The following is a 25,190-nucleotide window of genomic DNA, read 5'->3' as shown; positions in this document are numbered from 1 at the left end:
CTTGCTCTATAGATAGAGTCGATAACCCCACAAGCCTTTCTTGAGTCATTGTGGACCGTAGATATGTTTTAATCAGTTTAAGTTTAGAAAAACTGCGCTCTCCACTGGCCACAGACACGGGAAGTGTGAGCAATACCATTATTGCTGTTACTAAATTAGGTACGCTATCTAGAAGCCCATTTGCACAAATATAATTTAAAACGTCTTGTGGCGCAGTGTTATTTGGTACTCTTCTTGCAATAGCTTGTAATTCATTGCATAACTCAGTTGCATCAACATCCTTAGAGTTTCCATCACTAAGAGATTCTTCCAACTTTATGCAGTGTTCCAGAACAACTTTGGAAGTTTTATTTTGCATCTCATGAACGTTGTAGAGAAATCCAAACACATGACTAATATTTTTTAGCTGATTAAATCTCTCATCAACTGAATTTACTGCGGTATATAGCACAGCAAAATAAAAATTTATTTTGAACTGGTCTTTCGCATCACATATTGGCTCATCTTCCGCTTCATAGCTTAACTGTCTTTTCTTTTTTCTTAGGCGCACTGGCTTCGTTTCTGATGCGAATGATGCTTCAATATTCATTTCTTCTGATATTTCTTTAGCTTCTACTAGCATTTTTTCTAATCCCAAATCACTTCTGCAGCTTTCAAGAAATGTTTTCGTTTTTAGAAGAGCATTTGTAACGGTATTGAGGTTAGATTCCTGGGATTGAAGAACTTTGCTAGTCAAATTAATTTCGAACAAAATATTATACCACACGACAAGTGAAGCAACAAATTTAAAATCCGCAATTTTTTTAGCAATAAACTGAGCCTCAATTCGAGTTTGATTTCCAGATGCACCAATCAGAGTATGATCTTCATAAATGTCCATAAGTGCATCATGCACATCGGCTAATTGGTAACGTAATGGACGCAATGCATCAATCCTACTTTCCCATCTTGTATCGCTCAATGGTTTCAGTGTCAAACTAGGCACATGACGCAATAGGACTTCCCAACGATGGTTTGAGGCAGAGAAATATACATATATTTTTTCGACCAAGTTGAAAAAGGATGTCGCTGCCAGACAACATTTTGCAGCATCATTCACAACAAGATTTAGCGTGTGTGAACTGCAGGGTACAAAAAAAGCACGTGGATTTATATCAAAATCCTTTTTTGAACACCACTGTGCTTACCTTTCATGTTACTTCCGTTGTCATACCCTTGCCCACGTAAATTTTCTAATGAGAGAGACATCTCATTTAACTGATCAAGAATTTTTTCAGTTAAGCCAGCACCGGCGGTGTCTGAAAGAGGGACAAATCCTAAAAAATATTCTTTGATTCCACATTTACGTTGACAATTCGAACGATGATGGTCATTTGTTCAACATGACTAACGTCAGGTGTACAATCTAGAATTATTGAATAATATTTAGCTGAGTTAATGTACGCCAGTATTTTCTCCTGGACAGCTTTAGCCAAAACACTGATCAGTTCATTTTGGATATTTTTTCCGAGGTAATGAACATGAATATCTTTGTTACTCGCTTTTCTAAGATGTTCATTCATTATAGGATCAAATAAAGCTAGATATTCAACCATTTTCAAAAAAATTCCATTGCCAGGAGTAAATAGTTTATCATGCGTTCCACGAAACGGTAAGTTTTGACTTCCTAGAACTCTCACTAAAGCAATCAACCTTTCGAGAACCTGTTGCCAGTATTTTTCCTCGTCCCTTATCAAACGTAAATTTTCCTCATCGATTGTTTTATTAGTCCTCAACCGAAGCTCTAACTCTTTCCACTGTTGGTAGTTTGCTAAATGGCTACTACTCTTCTCGTGATTTGATAATATATATGAAATATTCTTCCAGTCATTCGCACCTTTGTTGCATACAGTGGGCTGGCGATTCATTCATAAATAGTATTTGTTTACCTGCCGTCATTCCGGGACGCGCGGAGAGACAATAAAGACGATATTTGCTTGGCCGGTAGAATCATAAGCGTACCATTAGAGGGTCGCGAGGGTAATAACATTTTTAACAAATAACCCAGTAAACATATCATAAATGGCCCATTAATGGCTAGACAACTTCTGCCCGACAAATATTGAATGGCCCGGTGCCGGCGAGTCATCAATGGGCCAGCCAGCCCGTGTCCCACCGGCCGGCTGCCGGCCGACACAAATGCCATCATTCGCGCCGTTACTGTCGGCATAGGGCCAGTGCATGGCCACCATCGACACATGCCCGCCAGTTCGGGGCCGTTGGAAACGGCAAGTGATCGGCATGATTATGGTTACTAAAATATGCCATTAATTCCCCCCAAGTATGCCATAAAGAAACCATTAAGTATTATATATATATATATATATATATATATATATATATATATATATATATATATATATATATAATATGGCTTTTTTGGTCTACTCATATAAGGACCTTAAATTTCTACTACTTCACTTTTTGAGTTTATGGTATGTCGAAACCTATTAAGCAATGATAATTATAAACACTTTTCCAACGCACCAGAACTAGGACACTTTTCTCGACGCGCGTTTCGCTAACCAAGTTGTTAGCACAATCGGGTGATGACTAAAATAATTTTAGTCATCTCCTGATGATGCTAACTTGGTTAGTGGAATGCGCGTCGAGATAAGTGCTCTAGTTCTGGTGCGTGGGAAAAGTTTTCTATCTATTAATTGAGCAATGATGGTAGAAATATTACCGTAAGTTAAAAAAATTATATCAGAACTATTTTTATGAACCAATATATAATACCCCCTGTTTACCATGGAAAACATTTTCAAGTCAACGTGTTTTAATGAAGGTTTTTCTAAAACAAGTATTGATAGGTTATTTTAATGAACATCGCGAATAAGTTTTAACTCAGTTTATTTATAGAAAAATATGTAATATTCTGAAAATTATTATCTGAAAACAAAAACTAGTGATATATTCCTCTTAAAAAAATAAACATAATTCCTTAAAAAAAAATTAAAAATAAAGAGTGGTCGTCTAATGATGGTCATCTTTATTTCGCCTTTTGGCTCGTTCTCCCTCTCTGTCCGGTGCATTTCTTAGCCAATGTTTGATAGTGTTTTCCACACTACTCATAGTTGTACCTTGAGCACATAGGTTAGCTCTTACACAAACTGAAACAAAAAATAAACATTTAAAAAATAGAGATAGTTATATTCTCTAGACTTTTTTTCAAAGACATAAGATATAATGAGAAATAATGTTCTATTGACAATATTCACTCACTGCCAGGAGTTGAAGGAAAAATTTTACTCACCATGAATAAGCGTTATTATCTTCTTCAAACTATTAAATCCCTGTTTGTTATTCCGTCCAGACCAATTCATTTGGAGAGCCACCTTATGTGTTATTAGTTGGGACATTATCTTTCGTACTGTTTCAGGTCCATCTTTTCCACCAAATATTTGAAACTGAGAACACTGAAATTTTATAAAAACTGTAGATATTCACCAAATAAAAAAATTGATGTCTTCAAGTGAACTACTTACAGCTTTGGAAAAAAAATCTTCATCTTCCAAATGTGTATTAAACTCTTGAAGGTCTTCAATACTATCTATTACACACAACTGTTCCGGAAGGGGTTGAGAGTTTTCTATTTTAGAATTTAGAATCAGATGTTTGATATCTATTTTAATGTTTTCCAGTTGTCTTAGAACTTCAACTATTAAAGCTGAAAATATTTGGATATCAACAAAAAAATTTAAATACAATGCTCAAATTACCTTTATTTTCTTGACATGCTTTACTTTCACTGTTTCCAACAGTATTGTCTTGATACAAACTACTTTTTAAACTTATTTGCATAGACTGGCTATTAGGTTGTTTGTTTTTTTCAATACTATTCTGGGCATTACTTTCAGTTACTAGATTCGTAAAAGCAGGATTATTAGATGCTCTCATGCAAGATGTTTGGCTTTGACTGTTGTTGTTGTTGTCATAAGAAGCACTTGTCAGAAACTTTGTATTTTTCTTAGGTTGCGGAATCTTCGGTATGATATTTTCCTCATCCGAATCAATAAAATCTGGTTCATAATCAGAAAAATGTTTTTTTTTTAATTTTCTTTTATTATGTTCATGATCCAGATCAGATTCAGTCTGAGATGCCTCTTCCAACCTATGGAGCTTTGTTGTAGCTCTTTCATAATCAACTAAAAAAACAACAATTGATAAATAAATAAAAAATAAATAAACTTACTAACAATCAGTACATTTTCAAGTAGACATAACCAACCAATTAATTATATTTACTTTTTGAAATTTACTATGATTTCAGATCAAATAACCTTTTGAAAATAGAATATTTTTTAAACACACCTTAGAAATTAAACCTCTTTATAATAAGAAATAAAATGTATGTTAAAGTTACATTTTCAGATCTTTCTCAAATTAATTAAATTTCATAACTAAAACACCCCAAGATCATATTAGGTTTAGGAAATGATGGCTCACTGTATACAAGATTTCAGATGATATGGAACTGATAATTAGATGACCTAGTAAAAACATAATTCAAAAAGTTCTTGTCTAGATGTGATAGATTTCAATTAATTTTAAGGGTAAATTTTCGTTATGTGGACACCCGGCGATTTTGAAAAAATTTTTGACTGTACTTACGTATTTTGATGCGTAGATTACGAATCCGAAAGAAAAAAGCGGCGCTCTCCCTTATTTGAAAAGTTACGGCCCTTCAAAGTTCAGAAAAGGGCAACTTTTCAGCCTTCTTTTTCACTAAAAAAAACTATTTAAAAACACAAGCATTTATTCACTAGGTCACCTTTACACCTTATTCCTCCTTCTTTAACACTTTTCACTTCAATAATCAACATTTTTCTTATGAAAAACTTTACTTCAGGAATATGGACTGCATCAGTCGTACCAACCATATCATTAACCTTAAAAACGTAAAATACAGTGATATGTAACCAAAAAGCAGCTCCGTACATTTTTTAATATTTTTATAAGAAAAATATTGATTATTGAAGTGAAAAGTGTTAAAGAAGGAGGAATAAGGTGTAAAGGTGACCTAGTGAATAAATGCTTGTGTTTTTAAATAGTTTATTTAGTGAAAAAGAAGGCTGAATAGTTGCCCTTTTCTGAACTTTGAAGAGCCATAACTTTTTAAATAAGGGAGAGCGCCGCTTTTTTCTTTCGGATTCGTAATCTACGCATCAAAATACGTAAGTACAGTCAAAAATTTTTTCAAAATCGCCGGGTGTCCAGATAACGAAAATTTACCATTTTAAGTACTGGCAAGTGACTAGTAAACGTTTCGGCGACGCTTGTCGCCATCTTCAGGCCTACAGTAGAAATATACAGAAGCATTTACATATATTATTTACATTCACTTTCGAATATGTATTTTATGGCCAATTGGGAATAAACATACCAGTTGAAAACTTTACTACAATGGCACATTCCATAGATTTATCTTCCTGAAGATCACTATGTGCTTTTATCAGTTTTTCCTTCTCTTTATCAGAACGAAGATATGATGGCCAATAACAAAACATATTTCCATTTCTTGCAAATGTCCAATTACTTGATATTATTGCCATAGGTATTATTCCATCTGAGTTTTTTTCTTCAGGAAACTCTACCACAAGAAAATGATTCCTACAAAAAAAAACACATCTACAGATTGAACCAGTACACAATTAAGGTACAAGAAAAAAATGCATGTTGTGAATATAGTAATAATTTATTAAAATAGGTACATATACATACAATACATAAAACAACAGTTGATATCACTGTAAAAATAAATAAGTAAAAAATTGTGTTGGAAATATCAAAGGCAATGAAGTAAAGGAGTACACATATATGATGTCTGATATTTCAATAGAACTCCCTTATTAATTATATTGTTAACTGGATATGTAACGTCATTTGATTCATCCTCTAGTGAAACTTCAAACAATGATATTAGATCACTACTTGTGGGATAATCTAAAAATGGTTTAAGAATTTGTAAATGTTTTCCTTGAATATAAATCAGATCTGCTAGAACAAAAATAGAATTAATTAAAAGTATCTTGCAGTTCTTTAAATAAACACAATTATTTCCCATTTCGGTAGTAAATATAAGGCCCTTATGTGAGATTTTCTTATAAAACTCACGTTCATCATTAACTTTACTGTAACCATTTCCAACAACAAATGTGCCATCAATTTTTGGTTTAATATTCATTTCTCTTCCTTCTGAAATTCTGTTGACCACTTGTTGTAAAGAGTGATTTGATTTACGAAGCATACGCTTCATAAATGACAAATAATTCTCAAAGTAGAAACAATTAACTTCATTAAGTGATGAGATATGTTCAGCATCCTTGACAATATGAATGAGCGAATGGACATTGTAGACACAAAAATCTCTGCCATATATTTGTAACGAATTACTTACAAACGATCTCAATAAAAGTTCTGCAAATTCACTGTACTCAGATTTTAGTGATGACAATAATATTGTTATCCCAAATTTCAACAACATGAAATTATGGAAAATATGATCGGGAAGAATATCACAAAGAAGAGATGACAAGTATAACAAAAATTGTCTAAATTCAATAGCTTTCCAATGGTCTAAATCTTTGAGAGTCCTTGGTATTCTATTGAATTCAACTGGCCAAAACTTTTGAGTTCTTTAATTCTGTTTTCTAACAAATTATACTTTTCAATTTTGAATCGAAAGAGACGACTGCCATCTCTCCACAAATGTAGCAATTTTTTAACTACTCCAAGGCAAACACTATGCATATAGTCAATTGGAAAGCTAGATATCATCCCAATATTAAGCTCACTCAGAGGACTTTGACCTTTATGATAATCCTCATATTTCCCAGAATTGAAGTTTGTATCTGTCCTCAAGGCAGCTTTTAAATCTGGAAATGTCATTTTATGATTGATATAAACCCCTCTAACTAAACATTTATCGCACCCATAATATGCATTGTGACCTTTAGTATTTTTAATGTAAGCTCTAGCAGGGGTATCACAACAAAATGATCGACATGAAATACTAATAATTTGATTTTGAAAAACAATTCCACAATTTAGGCAACTTTTCAGCTCCAAAACAAATTCAGATAAAAACAAATTCAGCGGAGGTTTGCAGGGCCCAGAATAAATTGCAACGGGAAAAGGGGGTTCATTTGGATACTCAACTATTTTACACAAAATGGGCCAAAATGACTCTTTTGTACTTTTGTGAATTGGCAAACCATCTATGTTAAAGTCAAGGGTGCAATGTTTATAAATATGTTTGTACTTGTCAAAGATTTTCAACAAATTATTTTTCAATCCAAAATAATGAAAATAACCCTCTCCTATTTTTGTCAAACTGGATTTAGATGGTGTTTTCAATAATGTCCTAGCATCTGTTGGAAGATTCTTTATTTCGGGTTCAGATTTGAACCATTTTAATAATTCGGTAAGTGCTGTATGTGTCACATTATTTTGTAGTGCCCATGTTTTCAAAAACTCTTTGGAACTAACAGAATGTCTAGCGTTCTGCCCCACAACTACAGTATTTTCAATTGTTGATTCATTATGACCATCACTTTCAGAATGTACACTTTCTTCATAACTAGAATCGGAATAACTGTCTTCACTATTGTCTGATATGTTTTGATTTTGATCGTCGACACTTCCAATGTAACTTTCAAAACTTTTCCAATCTTCAGAATGATTAGATGTTGTAGGTTCACATTTTTTTACTTTATATGAATCAGATGTTGACATGAATGTGTTATTTTCATTCTTATCCAAAGATGTGTGATTAATGTCACTTCCATTACCTTCATAGTGACAATTTGACGATAATGTAGGTACATCTCTAGCAATCAATTCAGCATTAACAATATTCAATGTGACTTCACATTTTTTTTTTGCCAATCTGTTTGATTGACGTTTGCTTTTTCTTTTCATTTGCCAAGACATAATAAAATAATAAAAATTAATTTACTCATCTGTGTTGTCCATTTCACTAACTGCACTATAACAATCACTTTTGTAAACAAATTCAAATTATTATAATTTCTCTGTTCTCCCGTCGACATCTACGGCTCACGATTTCAGTAATAACAAATTTAAGATGGCGTCGAACCTGGTTCTCTGACGGAAAAAAGTGTCACTTGTCACTTGGGTGGATGAATAAATCAGAGTGAAATATTTGAATGATACCTTTATAACATTGCCAGTAATTTTATCATTAAATCGTCATCCCTATAGAATTCAAAAAACGTGGGTAAAAGCTGCTTTCTTTTCAAAACTAATTAATTGAACAAAACACTTTTTGCTAATGAATCATGCTCTATTTAACGTGTTATACGTTCAGTGTAGATAAGAAAGTGGTTATAATTATCCATTTGTTTAACAAGCAAGAGTTATATTGTCATATTTGATGGCAATATTTTAGGTTAATGCCAATGACCTACCTGTAAAAATTGATCGCTGGCAAAATATTGGGGTCAGAACACTGGGCCAACACTGATCAGGTTAAAGAAAGCCGTGCCGGTAGAGCCGTTACATTATGTGTGACGGCCCGACGATATATCACCGGTGCCGTCAATTCGCCGACAATTCCGTCGATGGCCCAGTGCATTGCCAACTTTCAATGTTTGCTGGGCTACAGCACATTCAAAAATAAGTATATGTATCATGACACGGTCGGCTCCGATTTTTCCCTTTGATGTCTCAATTTACTGAGACGAAACCATTCTGAAATCTGCATTTCCACATCACTCTCTGATAAGGATAAATACTTGGAAATTATCACACCTGAAAATCATATTTCTTATTTTTGAAAAAAACAATTTGGAATTCATACAATATCAACAAGTGTGCTGAGAAAAACAATTATATATGCTTCGTAGTTACCTATTAATATTCTGATAGACTGCACTTCCTTGACTTTAAAATTGTTTCTGTATCCCAGCCAGGAACACTGTCTTCATAAGGCGTTAGTGAAGATTCTCCGCAAAGACCGATTAGTGTGATCTTTGGCATTTCTGCCACCAATGTTCTTAACGAACACAGTCTGAAAGAAATAATAATGATTTACTTCAACGAAACGTGAATGTAGTGGTAAAATGCAACTATCATTTTATCACATCTCTCATTCGCAACTTTGAAAGTATTTTAATTTTTCTTAGCCAGATTTAGAAAAAGTGAAAATGATAAACATACGAAAGATTCTTTGAATTCTTCTTCTTTCAGCGAATTTTCCAAGTGCTCTATGTCCTGTAGACTTTTGCACGGTAGGTTATCAAACACCATGCCTGAAACATCGACTTTTGGTGCATTCTTAGTCAATTCTATTTTGCTCAATCTTTCATTGATGGATCTGACTTCCAGCAGAGTGCCTTTACAAATACTCAGTTTCCCTTAATATTTTCTGAAATATCTTCATTTTTATATATCATAAAAAACATGGTTTCATTTGAATACAATACTACAAAGAAATTTCTCAACCTACTTACCACTCATCCTTGAAATTTCTTCTGTCTGCGAAATATTTTCTTTTGATATCAAAGTTATATCCTCATTCTCCTCACCAGAATTAATCTCTTGGGTATGGGTAGTATCGCTTGATATAAAATGTTCTGAAAAGATTGAGAAATGAATATGTATTACTTTCAATAGTACAAGATCTTCACCTGAATTCGAACTTTCATGGTCTGAATGGTGAGTATTATCTTGTCCAGCATTCCTTCTCAATTTCGATTGGCTTGCAATAGAGATTCTCGAGTCTAGGAAATTCAAGTAAAAACATCCAATGAAATGACTGAGTTTTTTTGTATTAGAAAAACAGAAATATTATCATCTCTTACCGCTTGTTTGTTTCGACGAGGAGTAATTTTCTCTACTTGGTATAATTTTTGGAACAGGTGGTGGTGTATGAACTAAAAATACAGACATCAGTTGTCATATTCTTCAATTAAAATAACTCAAACATAGAGAAAAGAGACTCATTCTTTTTTTAAACCCTATATATTACTCACCACTTTTTCGGTGAATCAATGGGTAGGTTTCTATGCTTGGTATTTTTTTCAGAGCTGGTGGTGGTGTGTGAGCTGAAAATAGAGAAATTCATCAATAATCACAGTTACTGATAAATTAAAATTGAAAAAACTAATATACACTTCAAAAACAAATGAACTAGATATTTTTATAAAGTAATAACCTTCATTTTCCTCATCTGAAGAGCTGCTAAAATTTTTTGGTCTTTTTAGTCTCTTTCCACGACCTTTATTTGAGCTTTCATCAGATGTAGTGTAATATTCAGAATCAACAGCTTTTTTTCTAGCACTCTCTAATGAAGCTGCAATAATGAAACATAATAGAAGGGTCAGACTTATGAAAAGACTTAACCCCTTCAGACCCGGCGTACATCACCATGTACACAAACATTGTGATTTTTTCCAATGCCTATCAATGAATGCATTTTTTCATTCTGTGCAGTATGTACACACTCCTGCACATATTCTTAGGTAAAAATTAGAATAGCTATTGCCATCTATTAGATTTCCCGAGAGTTATTGAAAGTGTTCGTAAATGTGAACATAACCTGCAAAGTGTAGTCCTGGTAAGTCCCATTTTATTCGCATATTCTCATTATTTCATCTGAGATAAACAAAAAATAATGAATGTTTTATGTTACCAATATGTAGAGACATAGTCCTGAATGAAAAAATGCATGAATTTACTAATGAGTTATAATAGAATTTGAAAATAAACATGACTTACATCTGTATGTACAATCGGCCTCAACTATTGCTAATGCTTATTCGCTGATATAAACATGTGATATCTGGCCTGGTGTTATATTTTGTGTGTTTTTCTTATAGATATTTGCAAACGGCCCAAATATGGAGAAAATTAAAAAAAAATACAATTTAGAAAATCCCAAAGATATAAAAGAACTAATAGATTTAGTTGAGAATGGTGATTTATCCGATATTGGGGAAATAGAAGTAAGTGAAAATGAGGAAGATAATGTTCAAGAGAATGTGTTGCCAGAACTATATAATCAACCTAATATTAGACTTGGAGCTGATGATTCAAGACAAAAGCATTTAGATCCGGATATAATACAAGACCAAGATGATGAATCCAGTTCCGATGAAGAATCATTGGCATCATTAGCAGCACGGCTCCGGAAGAAGAAAAAGCTCAACATACGCTGGAACAAATCATCATTCCAGACTATTGACATGGAATGGGATCCAGAAGCAAATTATACAAGGTCTACAGGTCCTCTTACTCCACTTGAATATTTTTTGAAATATATACCAGAAACCATATTTGATGAAATGGCAACTTACACAAATATTTATGCTATGCAAAACAACTTCAATTTTCGATCTACAACCACATCAGAAATGCAAGTTTTCATTGCCCTTCACATTATAATTGGCTGCCTAAACAAGTTCCCGCGAATTCGTATGTATTGGGACAAATCATTGCGTATCAATGCATTCATAGACAATATGTCTAGAGATAGATTTTTCCAAATAAGATCATGCCTTCATTTTGTAAATAATTTAGATAAACCTCTCGAGACGACAGATAAATTGTATAAAGTTAGACCACTCATAGATTCAGTCAGAAAAAGATGTCTGGAACTTACTGTTGAACGTCAAGTGTGTATTGATGAGCAAATCATTCCCTTTACAGGTACTATTGGCATAAAACAGTATATCAAGGGTAAACCATGCCGGTGGGGCATAAAAGTTTTTGTTTTATGTGGAAAGAGTGGACAGACTTATGACTTTATTTTTTATCAAGGCACATCAACAGAGATATGTAAAGAAAATATACAAAAGTATGGTCAAGGATCGAGTGTGCATTTGATACAGAGACTTTCAAGAACTGGCCATGAATTATTTTTTGATAATTATTTTTCTTCCTACTTGTTGCTTACTCTTCTGAAAGAAAAAATTATTTTAGCTGCGGGAACCATACGCATCAACAGATTTTTTCATCCACCAGTCACCTGTGACGAAGAAATGAGGAAAAAAGAAAGAGGTTTTTCAGAGGAAGTTGTGAGTCAAGATGGCATTGTACTTGTCAAGTGGTTGTATAACAGAACTGTTTGCCTTACATCAAACTATGTTGGGAAAGGGATAGAAGATAAAGCTCGAAAATGGGATAAAAAAAATCAGAGTATATAGAAATAAACAGGCCAGGAATTGTTAAAAGATATAATCACAATATGGGAGGGGTGGATTTACTAGATCAACTGATAAGCTTATATCGAATATTTATCAGGTCTAAAAAATGGACCCTACGAGTTACTATGCATATAATCGATTTTGCTTTGGTAAATAGTTGGATTGAATACAAGACTGTCAAAGAAACAATATTCTTGGAAAAAATGTTATGGACTTACTCGAATTCAGAATGCGAGTTGCTGAGTTATCGTCAAAGTTTGACGATAAAAAAGAGGCCACCAGATGTAAAAAAATGGGATGCTCGGGAAGAACGTATGCATATTGCCATAAATGTAATGTACATTTGTGTCTTTTGAAAATTCGAAATTGTTTTTTCGAATTTCATAGATAGAGTGACCGCAATTTTGATTTTGTGTTATGAATCTATTCCACATATTTTGTTTCATTGTAAATGCTAAATACATTTTCTGTCTAATCCGATATTTTTTTTCTATTCATTTGGTACCATTTGTACATCTGAATGTACAAGTCATAAAAAAAAACTGGTACACCAAAAAATTTTAAAACTTGCATGAATTCACTTCACTGATGCCTCTGAACCATAAATGAATGAAAATTTTTTTTTTTTTATGCAGGACAAAAAATCAGGTCTGAAGGGGTTAATAATTAAAAAAATTGAAGTTTCAATTTTTCTTAACAAAAACTTACAGCTGAAAGCAATCATTTCTATGGAATGTTTTTCCCAGTTTTCCTTATCTGGAGGCAAATTTCTTGCCATAAGGTTTGCCACATTCTTTGTTTTTGGCCACCAACATTCTTTTCTGCCTGGACATATCCAAGATAGAGGAATCTCAGAAAATGACTCATCCACTGAAAATCTTATCACAGCATATTCTCCCATTTCAAAAAAAAAATTCTGGATGCATGTAAGCCCTGGAATTTTCAAAGTGAGATATATAGTGTTAAGACATTTTTTTCTTACCTTCAGCTGCCCTCACAAAAATGTTACGAACAAAGTATCAATTTCATTTCAATGCTTGGGGCTGTTTTGCATTGCACTCTTTAAATTTTTTTTCAAATAAAATATTACTTGAAACTAATTCAAATAAAACGAAAAGGTAACTTCAGTTTTTTTTTTATTCTTTGCTGTGACATTACAAATCTTTCAACTGAGAAGATGTGAGCAAACAATTCAAAAATTCAAACATGAGATGAAGTATTGATGGATTGGATGAAAAGAATTTTTATTTGAAAAAGCATGTTCTTATTATCGAAATGATTATTTAGATACTATTTACAAGCAGATAGATTGAAACTTTGTGGATTGTAGTACATATAAACGATTGTTGAAAAAAATGCAACAATACCTTTTTCTTGAGTATTTCCTGATCATAAATATCAATTTCTGACATAGGACGAATATACTGCTTGGATCCGTAAAATACGGTAAACTTATATCTATTTCTCCAAAAATATTATTCATGATAGAAGATTGAGCATTTTCAAAAACATTCGTGAATATATGAGAAAAAATTGTTCAGAATTTCATGTAACTTTATGTACCTCCTTCGATTTTCGAAGGTTTTTGACAAATTTATGAAACACTAAAAAAAGTGACCAAAGGTTGTTCAGTTTTTGATTAACCCTCGGATTCTAATTGTTAGACCTAATTTCATAACATTGGTGCAATGTCATATAATGAACTCAGCATCAATGTAGTAAATCTTTTTCATCTCTTGTAAATGTATAAAAAATTCAACAGTCTGTAATGGATTGATTGCTCTCCATATTGAATTTTAGGGAATGCTCCAACTTTTATCAAGATTAAAATATGGTAAAAATAATGAAAGATATTTCCAAAAAGTTCATATTTATTGAAAAACTCTGTATACTTCTCACCCTGATATTCTAGATGTCAACTCAAGAGGAATGTACAAAATATTCAAACTTTATAAAATTAAAGGAACAAGTAAAAATGATCCATCTGTTATGTCAATAACAAAATATTTACGTTTATTATCCATCGCCATGTATTCAGAGACAGTTTGAGATAGATCCACTTGAGAAACAACAACAATATTGAATTCAGTAGAATCGCAAGGAACTTCAAAAAAAGTCAAGCTTGTTGTATATTTTCTCCCCTGAATGTATAAAATTTTATTCTTAATAAATATAGTTTGAACTACAACAATATTATTGTCAACTAAACAACAGTTATTGAATGCCTTTTTAGTTATACAAAAATTTTTAAATTGAATAAAATCAATATCTTCATTCTTGTAATGAATTATAGGAAATTTGTGATTTTCAAATTGTACAGGCAATTTATTCTGTTCAGTTATTCTATTTACAATTTGATGCAGTGGTCTGGAAGAACTTTTCAATTTGGACTTCAACTTATACATGAAATTTTCGTATTTAAATGCGCTGAATCTGTCCAGGGGACCAAACATTCTAACATCATCACATAAATGAATAACATTATGAACATTATAAGACAAATATTCATTTCCATATAAACTTCCATATTTTTTTCACAAAATAATTTAGTAACTCACTAGCATAGTCAAACATGCTTGTATGATATTCTTCATCAGCCAAAATTCTAATTGCAATACTAATTGATAGGAAATGCTCATAAAATGGTCGAGGCAAAATATCTTTGAGAATGAAAATGCCAGAATACAAAATGAATTGCCTGAACTCTGTAGCTTTCCATCTATCTACCTCCAAAACACTTCTAGCAGATCTAGAAAATTCTTTTGTAACAGTTCGTTTCACAGAAGAACATCTGTTAATGACTAATGGTAACAATGTTTTTTTTATTCTTACATCCATTCTACCTCTCACCCAAAATATTAACAATCGTTTCATAACTCCCAAACATATCAGGTGCATATAGTCCAAAGGTACTTGCGAAACCATGCCTATATTTAGTTTTTCCAAATCTGATAATGAAATGTGATGTTCAGGTTGACTTCGATTTTTAAAAGACTGATCAGTTCGAAGAGTAGCACTAACTTCTGGAAACACCACTCGATTTTCAAGAAAATTACCTTCTTGGATACATTTTCCACATCCAAAATATCCAGAATGATTTTTGATTCCACAGATGAAAGCTCTTGCTGGTGCATCACATATTATGGCATTAATTGTTACTTGAACTGGTTTATTATTGAATATTATTCCATGTTCTAAAATAACTGAAGCTTCCTCAATAAAGGTTTGTAAAAATAAATTAACATTTTCTGGTTTTTTTAATCCATGAAATATTTTGATGATGAAAGGTTCCGATATGAAGTCGCTGCTAACAAGTGAACAAAGTATGGGCCAGAACTGACTGCCCGAACTTTTTGCAATAGGTAAACCATCAACATTAATATCTATTTTAATACTCTTTGGAGCACTTTTATGGAACCTTTCAATAGAGCGAATAAGTCCATTTGCAAGACCAAAGTACGCTGAGGTCCCTCCACCCTCTTCGATAATTTGGGAATAAGTATTTTTGGGGGTACTTAAGAGAGTTCTTACATCACCAGGTAACTCATTATGTCCGTTGTTCTTTAACAACTTCAACAGACTGCTTGCAGCCCTGTGTGGTATATTATATGACATAAACCATTTTGCCAAATCATTTGACAATGAATTTGATGAATTCACTTCCACATCCATTTCACTAGATTCTTGGATTAAATTGGAAAATTCGCCAGAGATTTCTGGTTTATTATTATTCATATTAAAAGGACTTGATTCATGATTATTCAGATGGCACTCAAAATTCAAATCATCTCTCTGCTGTTTTGAACCAGAGCACTCATTATTACATGCTGAATGGGGAAGCAAACTGTCAATTTGTTGTACATAGAGGGCGCTAAGTGTTTGTCATCAAAAGATACATTTATAAGTTTCCTAAAGATACTATTATGAGAAGAAAGTGGGAAAAATCTTTGAGGATAGTAAAGTTCAAATGTACTGATCATTCTAGGTTATGTGGTAAACATTTCAAACATTCTGATTTTGAGACTACTTCAAAGACAACTGGTAAGTAGCATTCATTCTACTTACTTATACGTGATATTAATTTTATAAAATTTAATAGGGTTTCCACTCCGAAGAAAATTTTTAAAAAAATCAGCTGTACCTTCCGTATTTCTCTGTACTTCGAATTCTATCAGTCCACGTATGTTGAGATTAGAAAAAAGGAATGCTAAACGTGATTTGAAGCCAGCTAGTACTGACACGAAATTTTCGAAGATGAAGAGAATCAGCTTCCTCTCTATGGTAAGTATCCAATAAATAAATTTATTATATTGGCTGCTCAACCACCACTATATTCCATTTGATTTTCAGATATACATTATCTAGACCTCCAACAAGAAATTGCCTCAGAAGTTACTTTCCACCCCGAGGAAGATAATCCTGATGAGGAAAACCTAATCAGCCAGTCCACACAAACACCAACTTTATTCAGATTATTTTCCAATGATGAACTTCTAATGAACAAAAAATCTGTTCTTTATTATACAGGTTTAGAGTCATATGAGAAATTTCGATTATTTTTGAGCACTTTGTATCCAATGGCTCTTCACTTGAAATACAAAGGTAGTCAGGTCATGAATATTGATGACCAATTCCTCATATTATTAATCAAATTGAGAAGGAACAAATGTGATTTTGAACTATCACAAATTTTTGGAGTGAGCGAAACTGCAATATCAAACATTTTTATAACATGGCTGAATTTCGTGTATGATTTATGGTCACTAATAGATATTTGGCCAATGCGACAAATTGTGGACTATTACATGCCTCAACAGTTTAAAAAATGCCATGATAAGACTAGAGTAATAATTGATTGCACCGAAATTCCTATAGCAAAACCTAAAAACCCTTTGTCACAGCAAGCCACCTTCAGTTCATATAAAAGCAAAAATACAATAAAATTTTTGGTTGGGGCTACACCTGGAGGATTAATCAGCTACTGCTCAGATGGTTATGGAGGCTCTACATCAGACAGGCAGATGATTGAAAGAAGTGATTTATTGAGTAAATGTGATTCTGGAGACAGCATTATGGCAGATCGGGGATTTAATGTCCAGGATTTATTTGCTACAAAAAATATTGGAATAAATATACCTAATTTTCTTAAAGGTAAAAGTCAACTTTCTGGTGTTCAAGTTAAACACGATAGGAATCTACCAAAGTACAGAGTACACATTGAACGGTTGATAGGTTTGAGCAAAACTTTTAAAATTTTAACAAGTGAACTGAATGCCTATTATGTCCCACTGGCTTCTAGAATTTTTTTGTATGTGTTATGCTATGTAACTTTCGTGAAGGAATTGTAAATACAAAGAAATAAAAGTCTCGGTATAAATTTTGTTTTTTATTGATCATTTCTATAAATATATTTCTGATACAATGCCTTTTTAAAATAATTTTCATAAAAATGTGTAAGTTTATGTAGCATTTCATTTATAAATACTTCGTCCCTTAACACAAAAATAACTCTTATCTCTTTAAATGTATATATAATTAAATTACAAAATTTTCTCTCGGTACAATACAACTGACCTTGTATTTGAGAATAATAAGGGTGCTTCTTTTTTAAAAATAGTGTCCCATTTTCCTCAAATATATAAGGAACAGTAATTGGATTTATGTGGTGATTCCTGCATACAAATGGGCATTTTACTTCTATGACGGTATCATCCCCTAACAAACCATCAGGTGACGCTGCTAAAAAAGGATGTTTCTCTGAGATAAACAGACCACACTCTTGTATCTCAAGTCATAACTTCTGTTTATATTCTTGAATTGCCACTGGTTCATTAATTAGTCCATGTATGGTTGCACGAGACTGGAATGGAGTGGGATTCAACAATTGTTCTGCAAACTTTTCATTTTTTTACAATGTCAAGTGGCACACAGTATGAAAATGACTGGCGGTTATGCGATTTTCTCGCTGTTCGTGCCAATAATGATTTTTTGTCTGGCCTCTTGTGTTTACCTCAATGTCCGAAATTTCTGTCTTAGTAATTTTTGACAACAATAAATTGTTACACAAAATATCTCTTGGGTCAGGTCCATAAATGTGGTCATTAATAACACCATAAGGATTAGCTGGCCTATATAATTGTTTCATTGGCATTGTGCTGGAGGTAGCGCCAATACAAATATTTCGTACCTATACATTATAATTTTCTTTGTTAATATTTTCCAAAGGATATGGATGAAATAAAACATTTTGCATTTGCCTCTTAGAAGGTAATGTCTCAGCTCGTAGAGGTGAGGCAGTAAACGTTTTCTTTGGTATATGGAAGCTTTGGGGCTGCTGCGTACATACTAAATGTAACAACATTCGTTTCTCTCTGAACATTTGTTCAGCGGCAAACATCACTACGGCGACGTGTTTACAGTGTGCTTCCCATCCACTTCCCACTGCACATTCACAACAGCAGTCAGAAGGACTTCCATCATCTTCAATCTTGATGTGGACCTCATACTGAATTTTTTTCATGGATGCCTTGCAAATACCTTTCAGATATAAACTTGTACCCACCCTACATGCCCTTAATACAAGTAAATATCTACATTCGTACATTCGAAGCCCATCATCCGTTTTTTTGTTGAACCTACAACAGAACCATCATGTACATGATGAAAACAAAACAATCATGTTTCAAGTTGAAGATGGTCTAATAAATTCAAAGTTTACCTGGAGAAGTAGTAATTTATATGCTCTTTGGTTATTGGTGGTAATAACATATTACTATTCACATCTCGAAACATATTTCTTTCCGGTAATTTCATCTGGAGTTCTGGTCTCTCTTGAGGGATATTCTCGAAATTAAAATTTCTATCGTAAGCCTCTAATCTGAAAACAAAATTGAAATTTAAAACTTGCATGTTTTTGAGGTTAGAATAATGTTCATTGATTATTAGTGAAAAAAACACAAAATATGTGTTTTTTTTTATTAATATATTTCTTGGGAGCAAATTAGATGCAAAAAACTGCCTTTATAATGAGAGAGTTTTTCAAATATGCCAAATTATGAACCTTTCCACTAGATCAGCTTTCTTCCCTCGCAGAGTTGCACCTCTTCTCTTCAACTCCTCCTTCAACGGAGCGATACGCCATGTAGAATACATCTTGAATTGCAAGCAATTTAAATAAGAAACTTTCAAATGAATCAACTTTGGTTGAAACTTTGTTACGGTGGAAACTTTGACAGCTAATGACCAATGTGACAAACACTCAGCGCACTCTGCCGGATGAGTTTCCCGTAATCATCCCCATTGTTAGATGAAGAATGTGACAACCGTTTCTTATTGGAGTTAGCATAACTTGGGAACTCATCATTACTGTCAGTACAAAGTTTCAATATATCTTTATCAATAATACGTCTTTTTTGACGAATGGACAAATCATTGAAGTTCCTTTTAGAAGAATTCATGTTGAATTGTTATTACTGTTACGAAGAAATGCAATGCACCCAGTTTGGAAATGTGAATTCAAACGAAATAAATAAATTTGGTGAAATATGTTAGGTTATGAAAATAGTCAGCTGTCGGTAACCCACGATTTCTAACAAAAATAGGAATGTATATATGAATGAAAGTTACCCACTCACCTTTTCTTCTTAAACAAAAAACAACACCTTTTGAATAAAATATAGTACTTATCATACAGTGCAAAAAAAAACAACACAACTGTTCAATTACAAAACCATAAAAGAAAGACCACATCACTGATGACTGATGGCCTGGCCATCGTCATCATGTAATCGCGCACATGAAATTTTCATATTCTATGCAAAAATATGATTTTTTATCGGGTGTAAAAAATGAATTTGTGTTGGTAGGTATATATTGGTGATTCTTATAAAGAACTGAATGTTTTAATTTTTGCACCATGAATTTCAGATATTGATATCTGATACTATATATATATATATATATATATATATATATATATATATATATGACGTATACGTTATGTTTCAATATCAAAATATTATGTATATAATATATCTCTGACGATAGGTATAAGTTACATAACCATGTTTTGCTCTGCTATATAACATATACATCATTCAGTAACATAACATTGTTCCTTCGCTGATACACAACAGATATGTAACTGAGAGGTATGTGTTCACTGGGTAGTTGTGCCGTCTGTTTCTAAAACTAACTGGGATCCATCTATTTGTAGTTTCTCAGATGCTAAAATTAAAAATATATAAACAAAATTTCTTATTGTTTCGTGAATTCATTTACCCTTCAAGATTAAGTTTTCATAAAGGTTATTATCTGAAGCGTCAACAACCACAATTGTTTATTTTTAGTTCGGAAATTATTCTAAATTTTGAAAACAGTTCTCTCTTCAGTCATATTCCAACAACAAAGGGTAATTCAACAAACGTAACAAAAATCATTTCATCACGTATATACTGCTCTATGAACAAATTATACAAAATTTCTTTGATTAAACGTAACCCCGCTCAACAATTATTTTCTGGTGGATTTCATAAGTTCGGACTTCCATTGTCTAATATAATATATGGTTTGATTTTTTTTATTGTTCTTTCTAATATAATATGATTTCAAATTATATTATATGGAAGTCCAAACTAAAGAAATTCACCATGAAACATTGTCAATCACCTTCAAACAAAAATTGTTTTCTGCTTATGAGTAAATAAATAGTTTTCGACGCCTCTCTGCAAACTTTTTGACTTGACTACAAGTCACAATAAGGTGCAAACATGCTTCCAGTTTCCCATCACTTAATTTGTTGTATAAACCCAGACAATTATCGTAACAGATTGTAAAAGATTGCCCAATGAAAAGTAATTTCGTATAATTTTTATCAATAATAATATTTTTCAAATCAAGAATAAAAAAATCGCCATACTGATCCTGACCGTAACATAAAAATGATGATTTTTTATAAATGGTGCCTCTGTAACATACGTATTCACTCACAAATACTACAAGCAGGATTTGGAATGTATGTGAATAATATTTGCTCTCATAATGAACAACTTTATCTGAAATTATTTTATCTTCATAAACATTCGGTTGATGAGCTTGTAGGGCTTGGAGCAATTGGTGTTTTTCAGACAAAGAAAGAAGGATGTTACGGAAATTAGGACAGTGCTTCACAATAGTCTTGAAATATATATGTTTTGATTCAAAATGCAATGTCCAAAGATATTTAAGTGGTCCAAACTGTATTATGAGATGAGGATAATGTAAAAGGTAGTGGTGTTTAGGTCTCAAAGGAATTTCTGGAAATAATTGGAGTCGCTCAGTTATATATTGATTCATCATGTATTTCAGATGAAATACTTGACCAACTGATAGCTTTGCAGATAATAAAATTCCACAAATTTTCCGTAACAGCAAAAGCATTTGCCAAACTGGATCTTCTAAATCAGTTAACAAGTTAACTATGACAAATGGAATCAACTGTATTAATAATAAGTTCTCATGAGCAGATCCAAGAAGTCTCTCATTTTTTTCTTCAAAAGGTGGGAAATTCACTGAGATATCATTAACCTTCAAATTGTGCAAACATATATTCAATGTCTCTATTGAACAATTATTTTTCTTGATGAGATAGTTCAACACCAGCATCACATCGTATTGAACTACACCTTCAAATATATCATGACCCAAGCATGGTGGTAAACCAGGGCTACATACATGAAAGTGGGTTAAGCGGTTCAATACAGAGTCACTCTTAACTTTTCTATAATGATTGTCATTCACCAGCATAGATGATAATTCCACATCTAAATTATGAGAATCTATAGAACGATATATAAATTCAGTTGTTTTGGTATTGTAGGTATCCCGTCGCTAGAAACCAGCCAATCCTGATATAGGTACCGCGTGACGTCCAGCGTACAGTGTTGCCACCGTCATACAATATAATAAATACAACATTTTTAGACTTTTGGCAGTTTCGAAAGAGATGATTTTTTTATATCGACGTGACATCTAGTGTACAGTGTTGTTGTAGTGCAAGTATCCCGTCGCTAGAAACCAACCAACTCTGATATAGGTATCGGCGTGACGTCCAGCGTACAGTGTTGCCACTGCCATACAATATAATAAATACAACATTTTTAGACTTTTGGCAGTTTCGAAATAGATGATTTTCTTATATCGACGTGACATCTAGTGTACAGTGTTGTTGTAGTAGGTATCCCGTCGCTAGAAATCAGCCAACCCTGATATAGGTATCGGCGTGACGTCCAGCGTACAGTGTTGCCACCGCCATACAATATAATAAATACAACATTTTTAGACTTTTGGCAGTTTCGAAATAGATGATTTTTTTATATCGACGTGACATCTAGTGTACAGTGTTGTTGTAGTAGGTATCCCGTCGCTAGAAACCAGCCAACCCTGATATAGGTATCGGCGTGACGTCCAGCGTACAGTGTTGCCACCGCCATACAATATAATAAATACAACATTTTTAGACTTTTGGCAGTTTCGAAATAGATGATTTTTTTATATCGACGTGAAATCTAGTGTACAGTGTTGTTGTAGTAGGTATCCCGTCGCTAGAAATCAGCCAACCCTGATATAGGTATCGGCGTGACGTCCAGCGTACAGTGTTGCCACCGCCATACAATATAATAAATACAACATTTTTAGACTTTTGGCAGTTTCGAAATAGATGATTTTTTTATATCGACGTGACATCTAGTGTACAGTGTTGTTGTAGTGCAGGTATCCCGTCGCTAGAAACCAGCCAACCCTGATATAGGTATCGGCGTGACGTCCAGCGTACAGTGTTGCCACTGCCATACAATATAATAAATACAACATTTTTAAACTTTTGGCAGTTTCGAAATAGATGATTTTTTTATATCGACGTGACATCTAGTGTACAGTGTTGTACAGTAGCACTTGTGCTAAATGAGTTGAACTTCGCCTTTTGTTATGTCAGCAACTAGCTCTCTAATTTATTTAAATATTTGTATGTAACTATAGCTCGGTAACAATAAAGACGATTATTATTATTATTAAATGATGATAAAAATACAAAGGAATAAACATGCAAACAAATGACAATGTTTTATTGGGACTTGTTCAAATGAACATGAATGATCTATAAAAATTCTTTTTAGGTACGCAAAATGGGATTTTTCCAAATTTACAATTTTTAAGCAATATTCTCAACAGCAAAAAAATATATATGAGTATTTTCGATATTTTCAGTTTTAAGTACCGAATTGTCCTTTTCCGATCCCACGCAGAAAGCATTTAGAGGCAATAATTCCTGAACTATGCATTTTACGTATGACCTTTCTCGTGGATAACATTGACTCTAATATTAATATTTCTCAAAAATTTTTTTGATACATATTCAACCGTTTGAATACAAAATTAGATTTTTTCAAATGTTTTCCAAGATTTTCTGAAATATAGCAAATATAGCTATAATGCTATGGTATGAAGTGGTGATGAAGAGTTTTGTTCACCTCTTCAACAGAAACGAAAAGGTCCTAAAGTGTTTTTCGATTCCTTCAATTTTGAGTTCCAACTTGCCTCTCATCACAAAAATGTTTTCAAGTTCAATAATAAGAATCACAAATCCTCAAATTTATCCAAAATTATGAGAGATACGATTAAAACGTTCAGATATTTTTTAGGTGAAGGAAATTACGATTAAACATTGTTCGATATTTGCAACCACCAATACGAAACTCCTCATTTTTGAAATGGATCATGCATACGGAGTCACTGATGATGAGTCACGCCACTGCTATCAAGTATATTTCTTTTTCTCAATACCATTCAGTAATTATCACAAACATTTTCATATATCTTCTGTGATTATTTGAAAATCAGTTAAAATGTGTTGAACTATTCCATACAGTATGAAATAATTCGCGATGTGAGGTTAGGATATACTTATAATGAAAAAAAAAACACTCTATAATGCATAATGAGAAAACTCAATGAATTCATCTGTTTATTGAAATAGTTATTGCAATTTTACAAGAAATGTACTCACCTTCTATACTTATTTTCAACAACAACAAAAATATTTTAATGCACACGCCAGACAAACCGATGCGCTTCTGTAGACAAGAATGAACTAGAGATGGGCTTATCGATACGATATATCGATAAGGTATCGATAAACATTTTGAACATCGAATATATCGATACAAAAAGTAATATCGATAAGAATATGGATACAAAAAGTAATATCCATAAGAATATCGAAATAATTTGTGTAATTGATGACTTGTTTATTTTGTGGAAATTCATGATCAATTTAATGAAAAGAATGAAACACTTTTGTTGTTATAAAACGATACTTCTTTCACGTAACTATTAAGTAAGACGATTGGCTAGTTGGCAACATAGTTTCATTGTACAGCTCAGAAGAAGAAGTAAAGGTAGGAAAGAAGAGTGTCTGTCTTCGAAATTTGCAATTTGTCATTTGTCATATTACATTACTGTTAGGTCAACGTAAATTAAAAAATAGTTTTGTCACTTCATCCAATCTACTTTTTGTTTTGACTTTGTTGGTTTGTTTCTATTTCCTAACAATAACAATCTTTCATCATCTTAATATACCAAGGAATATGACATCCCTAGAAAAAGTAAAAAAGGAAGAAAAGTTTAAGAAACCCAGACAAAAACGCAGTGCATGCTGGATATATTTTGAAAATATTGATGGAAATGATACATGGAGACAAGCCAGGTGTACAGTAATTCAATCTTTTATAACTAAATACCAAATGGGACTGATTGTTATATTCTTTAGATATGCAATCTTATACGTCTGTTCCATCGGAAAGAGTTTTTTCTAAAAGTGGATGTGTTATCATTTAACACACTATGAAGTCTATTTACAAGCTTTATTTACATACTTATTTACAATGATATACATGAATAATTTTATATTTCATAGTTTTTGGTTTTCACGCACAACGTGTCTAATTT

General features: G+C 32.7%; 6 protein-coding genes across 10 annotated transcripts in view; 1 reads left to right on the top strand and 5 right to left on the bottom strand.

The window, feature by feature from the left end:
- The window catches only part of LOC141483782 (uncharacterized), a 163,420-nt gene extending 155,182 nt beyond the window's left edge, over nt 1-8,238 (bottom strand). Inside the window, exons 1-6 of one of the 2 annotated variants that reach the window (XM_074178624.1) lie at nt 8,000-8,230; nt 5,426-5,652; nt 3,762-4,187; nt 3,528-3,709; nt 3,296-3,458; nt 2,921-3,152 (exon numbers count right to left, since the gene is read on the bottom strand). In XM_074178624.1, the coding sequence (XP_074034725.1) occupies nt 3,016-3,152; nt 3,296-3,458; nt 3,528-3,709; nt 3,762-4,187; nt 5,426-5,652; nt 8,000-8,016 (1,152 nt within the window). In that variant the 5' untranslated portion in view covers nt 8,017-8,230 and the 3' untranslated portion in view covers nt 2,921-3,015. Of the gene's footprint in view, nt 1-2,920; nt 3,153-3,295; nt 3,459-3,527; nt 3,710-3,761; nt 4,188-5,425; nt 5,653-7,999 lie in introns of those variants that run through there. The other variant, XM_074178632.1, reaches the window with a different exon arrangement.
- Nucleotides 8,239-8,645: 407 nt separating this feature from the next.
- Nucleotides 8,646-20,126, bottom strand: LOC141479898 (uncharacterized). 4 transcript variants are annotated; one of them, XM_074178642.1, is made up of 10 exons: nt 19,844-20,126; nt 12,918-13,142; nt 10,220-10,357; nt 10,038-10,109; nt 9,867-9,938; nt 9,693-9,785; nt 9,516-9,638; nt 9,223-9,439; nt 8,914-9,073; nt 8,646-8,814 (listed from the first exon to the last, which is right to left on the bottom strand). In XM_074178642.1, exons 1-8 carry the CDS (start codon nt 19,956-19,958, stop codon nt 9,411-9,413), a joined length of 867 nt encoding a protein of 288 aa, XP_074034743.1. In that variant the 5' UTR covers nt 19,959-20,126; the 3' UTR covers nt 8,646-8,814; nt 8,914-9,073; nt 9,223-9,410. The 4 variants fall into 4 exon arrangements, with proteins under 4 accessions (XP_074034743.1, XP_074034750.1, XP_074034755.1 ...); XM_074178649.1 differs by having other exon boundaries at nt 9,223-9,430; XM_074178658.1 differs by lacking the exon at nt 19,844-20,126 and adding an exon at nt 13,192-13,321 and having other exon boundaries at nt 8,647-8,814.
- On the bottom strand, nt 14,715-15,944 carry LOC141483779 (uncharacterized). The gene has a single exon (XM_074178613.1). The coding sequence runs from the start codon at nt 15,942-15,944 to the stop codon at nt 14,715-14,717; it is 1,230 nt and encodes a 409-aa protein (XP_074034714.1).
- LOC141483839 (uncharacterized) lies at nt 16,083-17,490 on the top strand. The gene is made up of 3 exons (XM_074178692.1): nt 16,083-16,250; nt 16,309-16,490; nt 16,560-17,490. The coding sequence occupies exons 1-3, from the start codon at nt 16,133-16,135 to the stop codon at nt 16,572-16,574; spliced, it is 315 nt and encodes a 104-aa protein (XP_074034793.1). The 5' UTR covers nt 16,083-16,132; the 3' UTR covers nt 16,575-17,490.
- On the bottom strand, nt 17,650-19,361 carry LOC141484641 (uncharacterized). The gene is made up of 3 exons (XM_074179754.1): nt 19,270-19,361; nt 18,928-19,086; nt 17,650-18,844 (listed from the first exon to the last, which is right to left on the bottom strand). Exons 1-3 carry the CDS (start codon nt 19,359-19,361, stop codon nt 18,397-18,399), a joined length of 699 nt encoding a protein of 232 aa, XP_074035855.1. The 3' UTR covers nt 17,650-18,396.
- A 466-nt stretch (nt 20,127-20,592) lies between the features above and the next one.
- On the bottom strand, nt 20,593-22,081 carry LOC141482382 (uncharacterized). Its single transcript, XM_074175515.1, has one exon. The coding sequence runs from the start codon at nt 21,990-21,992 to the stop codon at nt 20,901-20,903; it is 1,092 nt and encodes a 363-aa protein (XP_074031616.1). The 5' UTR covers nt 21,993-22,081; the 3' UTR covers nt 20,593-20,900.
- Between the last annotated feature and the right edge of the window lie 3,109 nt (nt 22,082-25,190).

This window comes from Leptinotarsa decemlineata, unplaced genomic scaffold (genome assembly GCF_025532065.1).
Source record: "Leptinotarsa decemlineata unplaced genomic scaffold, Ldec_3_MD MMD2_P_RNA_scaffold_14, whole genome shotgun sequence".
NCBI classification, from domain to species: Eukaryota; Metazoa; Arthropoda; class Insecta; order Coleoptera; family Chrysomelidae; genus Leptinotarsa; species Leptinotarsa decemlineata.
This window is presented reverse-complemented; position numbering and strand designations above follow the sequence as displayed.

Excerpts from the sequence above, each read along its gene's own strand:
- LOC141479898 (XM_074178642.1), bottom strand. The coding sequence starts at position 19,958 with ATGTGGTCTTTCTTTTATGGTTTTGTAATTGAACAGTTGTGTTGTTTT. Across the intron at positions 13,143-19,843 it reads TTTTTGTTTAAGAAGAAAAG|GGCTTACATGCATCCAGAAT; the intron begins GTGAGTGGGTAA and ends TGAAAATTCCAG. Across the intron at positions 10,358-12,917 it reads AGAAATGATTGCTTTCAGCT|CTTCATTAGAGAGTGCTAGA; the intron begins GTAAGTTTTTGT and ends TCATTATTGCAG.
- LOC141482382 (XM_074175515.1), bottom strand. The coding sequence starts at position 21,992 with ATGCTGGTGAATGACAATCATTATAGAAAAGTTAAGAGTGACTCTGTA.
- LOC141483779 (XM_074178613.1), bottom strand. The coding sequence starts at position 15,944 with ATGAATAATAATAAACCAGAAATCTCTGGCGAATTTTCCAATTTAATC.
- LOC141484641 (XM_074179754.1), bottom strand. The coding sequence starts at position 19,361 with ATGTATTCTACATGGCGTATCGCTCCGTTGAAGGAGGAGTTGAAGAGA. Across the intron at positions 19,087-19,269 it reads AAAGCTGATCTAGTGGAAAG|ATTAGAGGCTTACGATAGAA; the intron begins GTTCATAATTTG and ends TTTTGTTTTCAG. Across the intron at positions 18,845-18,927 it reads ATAAATTACTACTTCTCCAG|GTTCAACAAAAAAACGGATG; the intron begins GTAAACTTTGAA and ends GTTCTGTTGTAG.
- LOC141483839 (XM_074178692.1), top strand. The coding sequence starts at position 16,133 with ATGAGAAGAAAGTGGGAAAAATCTTTGAGGATAGTAAAGTTCAAATGT. Across the intron at positions 16,251-16,308 it reads GACTACTTCAAAGACAACTG|GGTTTCCACTCCGAAGAAAA; the intron begins GTAAGTAGCATT and ends AAAATTTAATAG.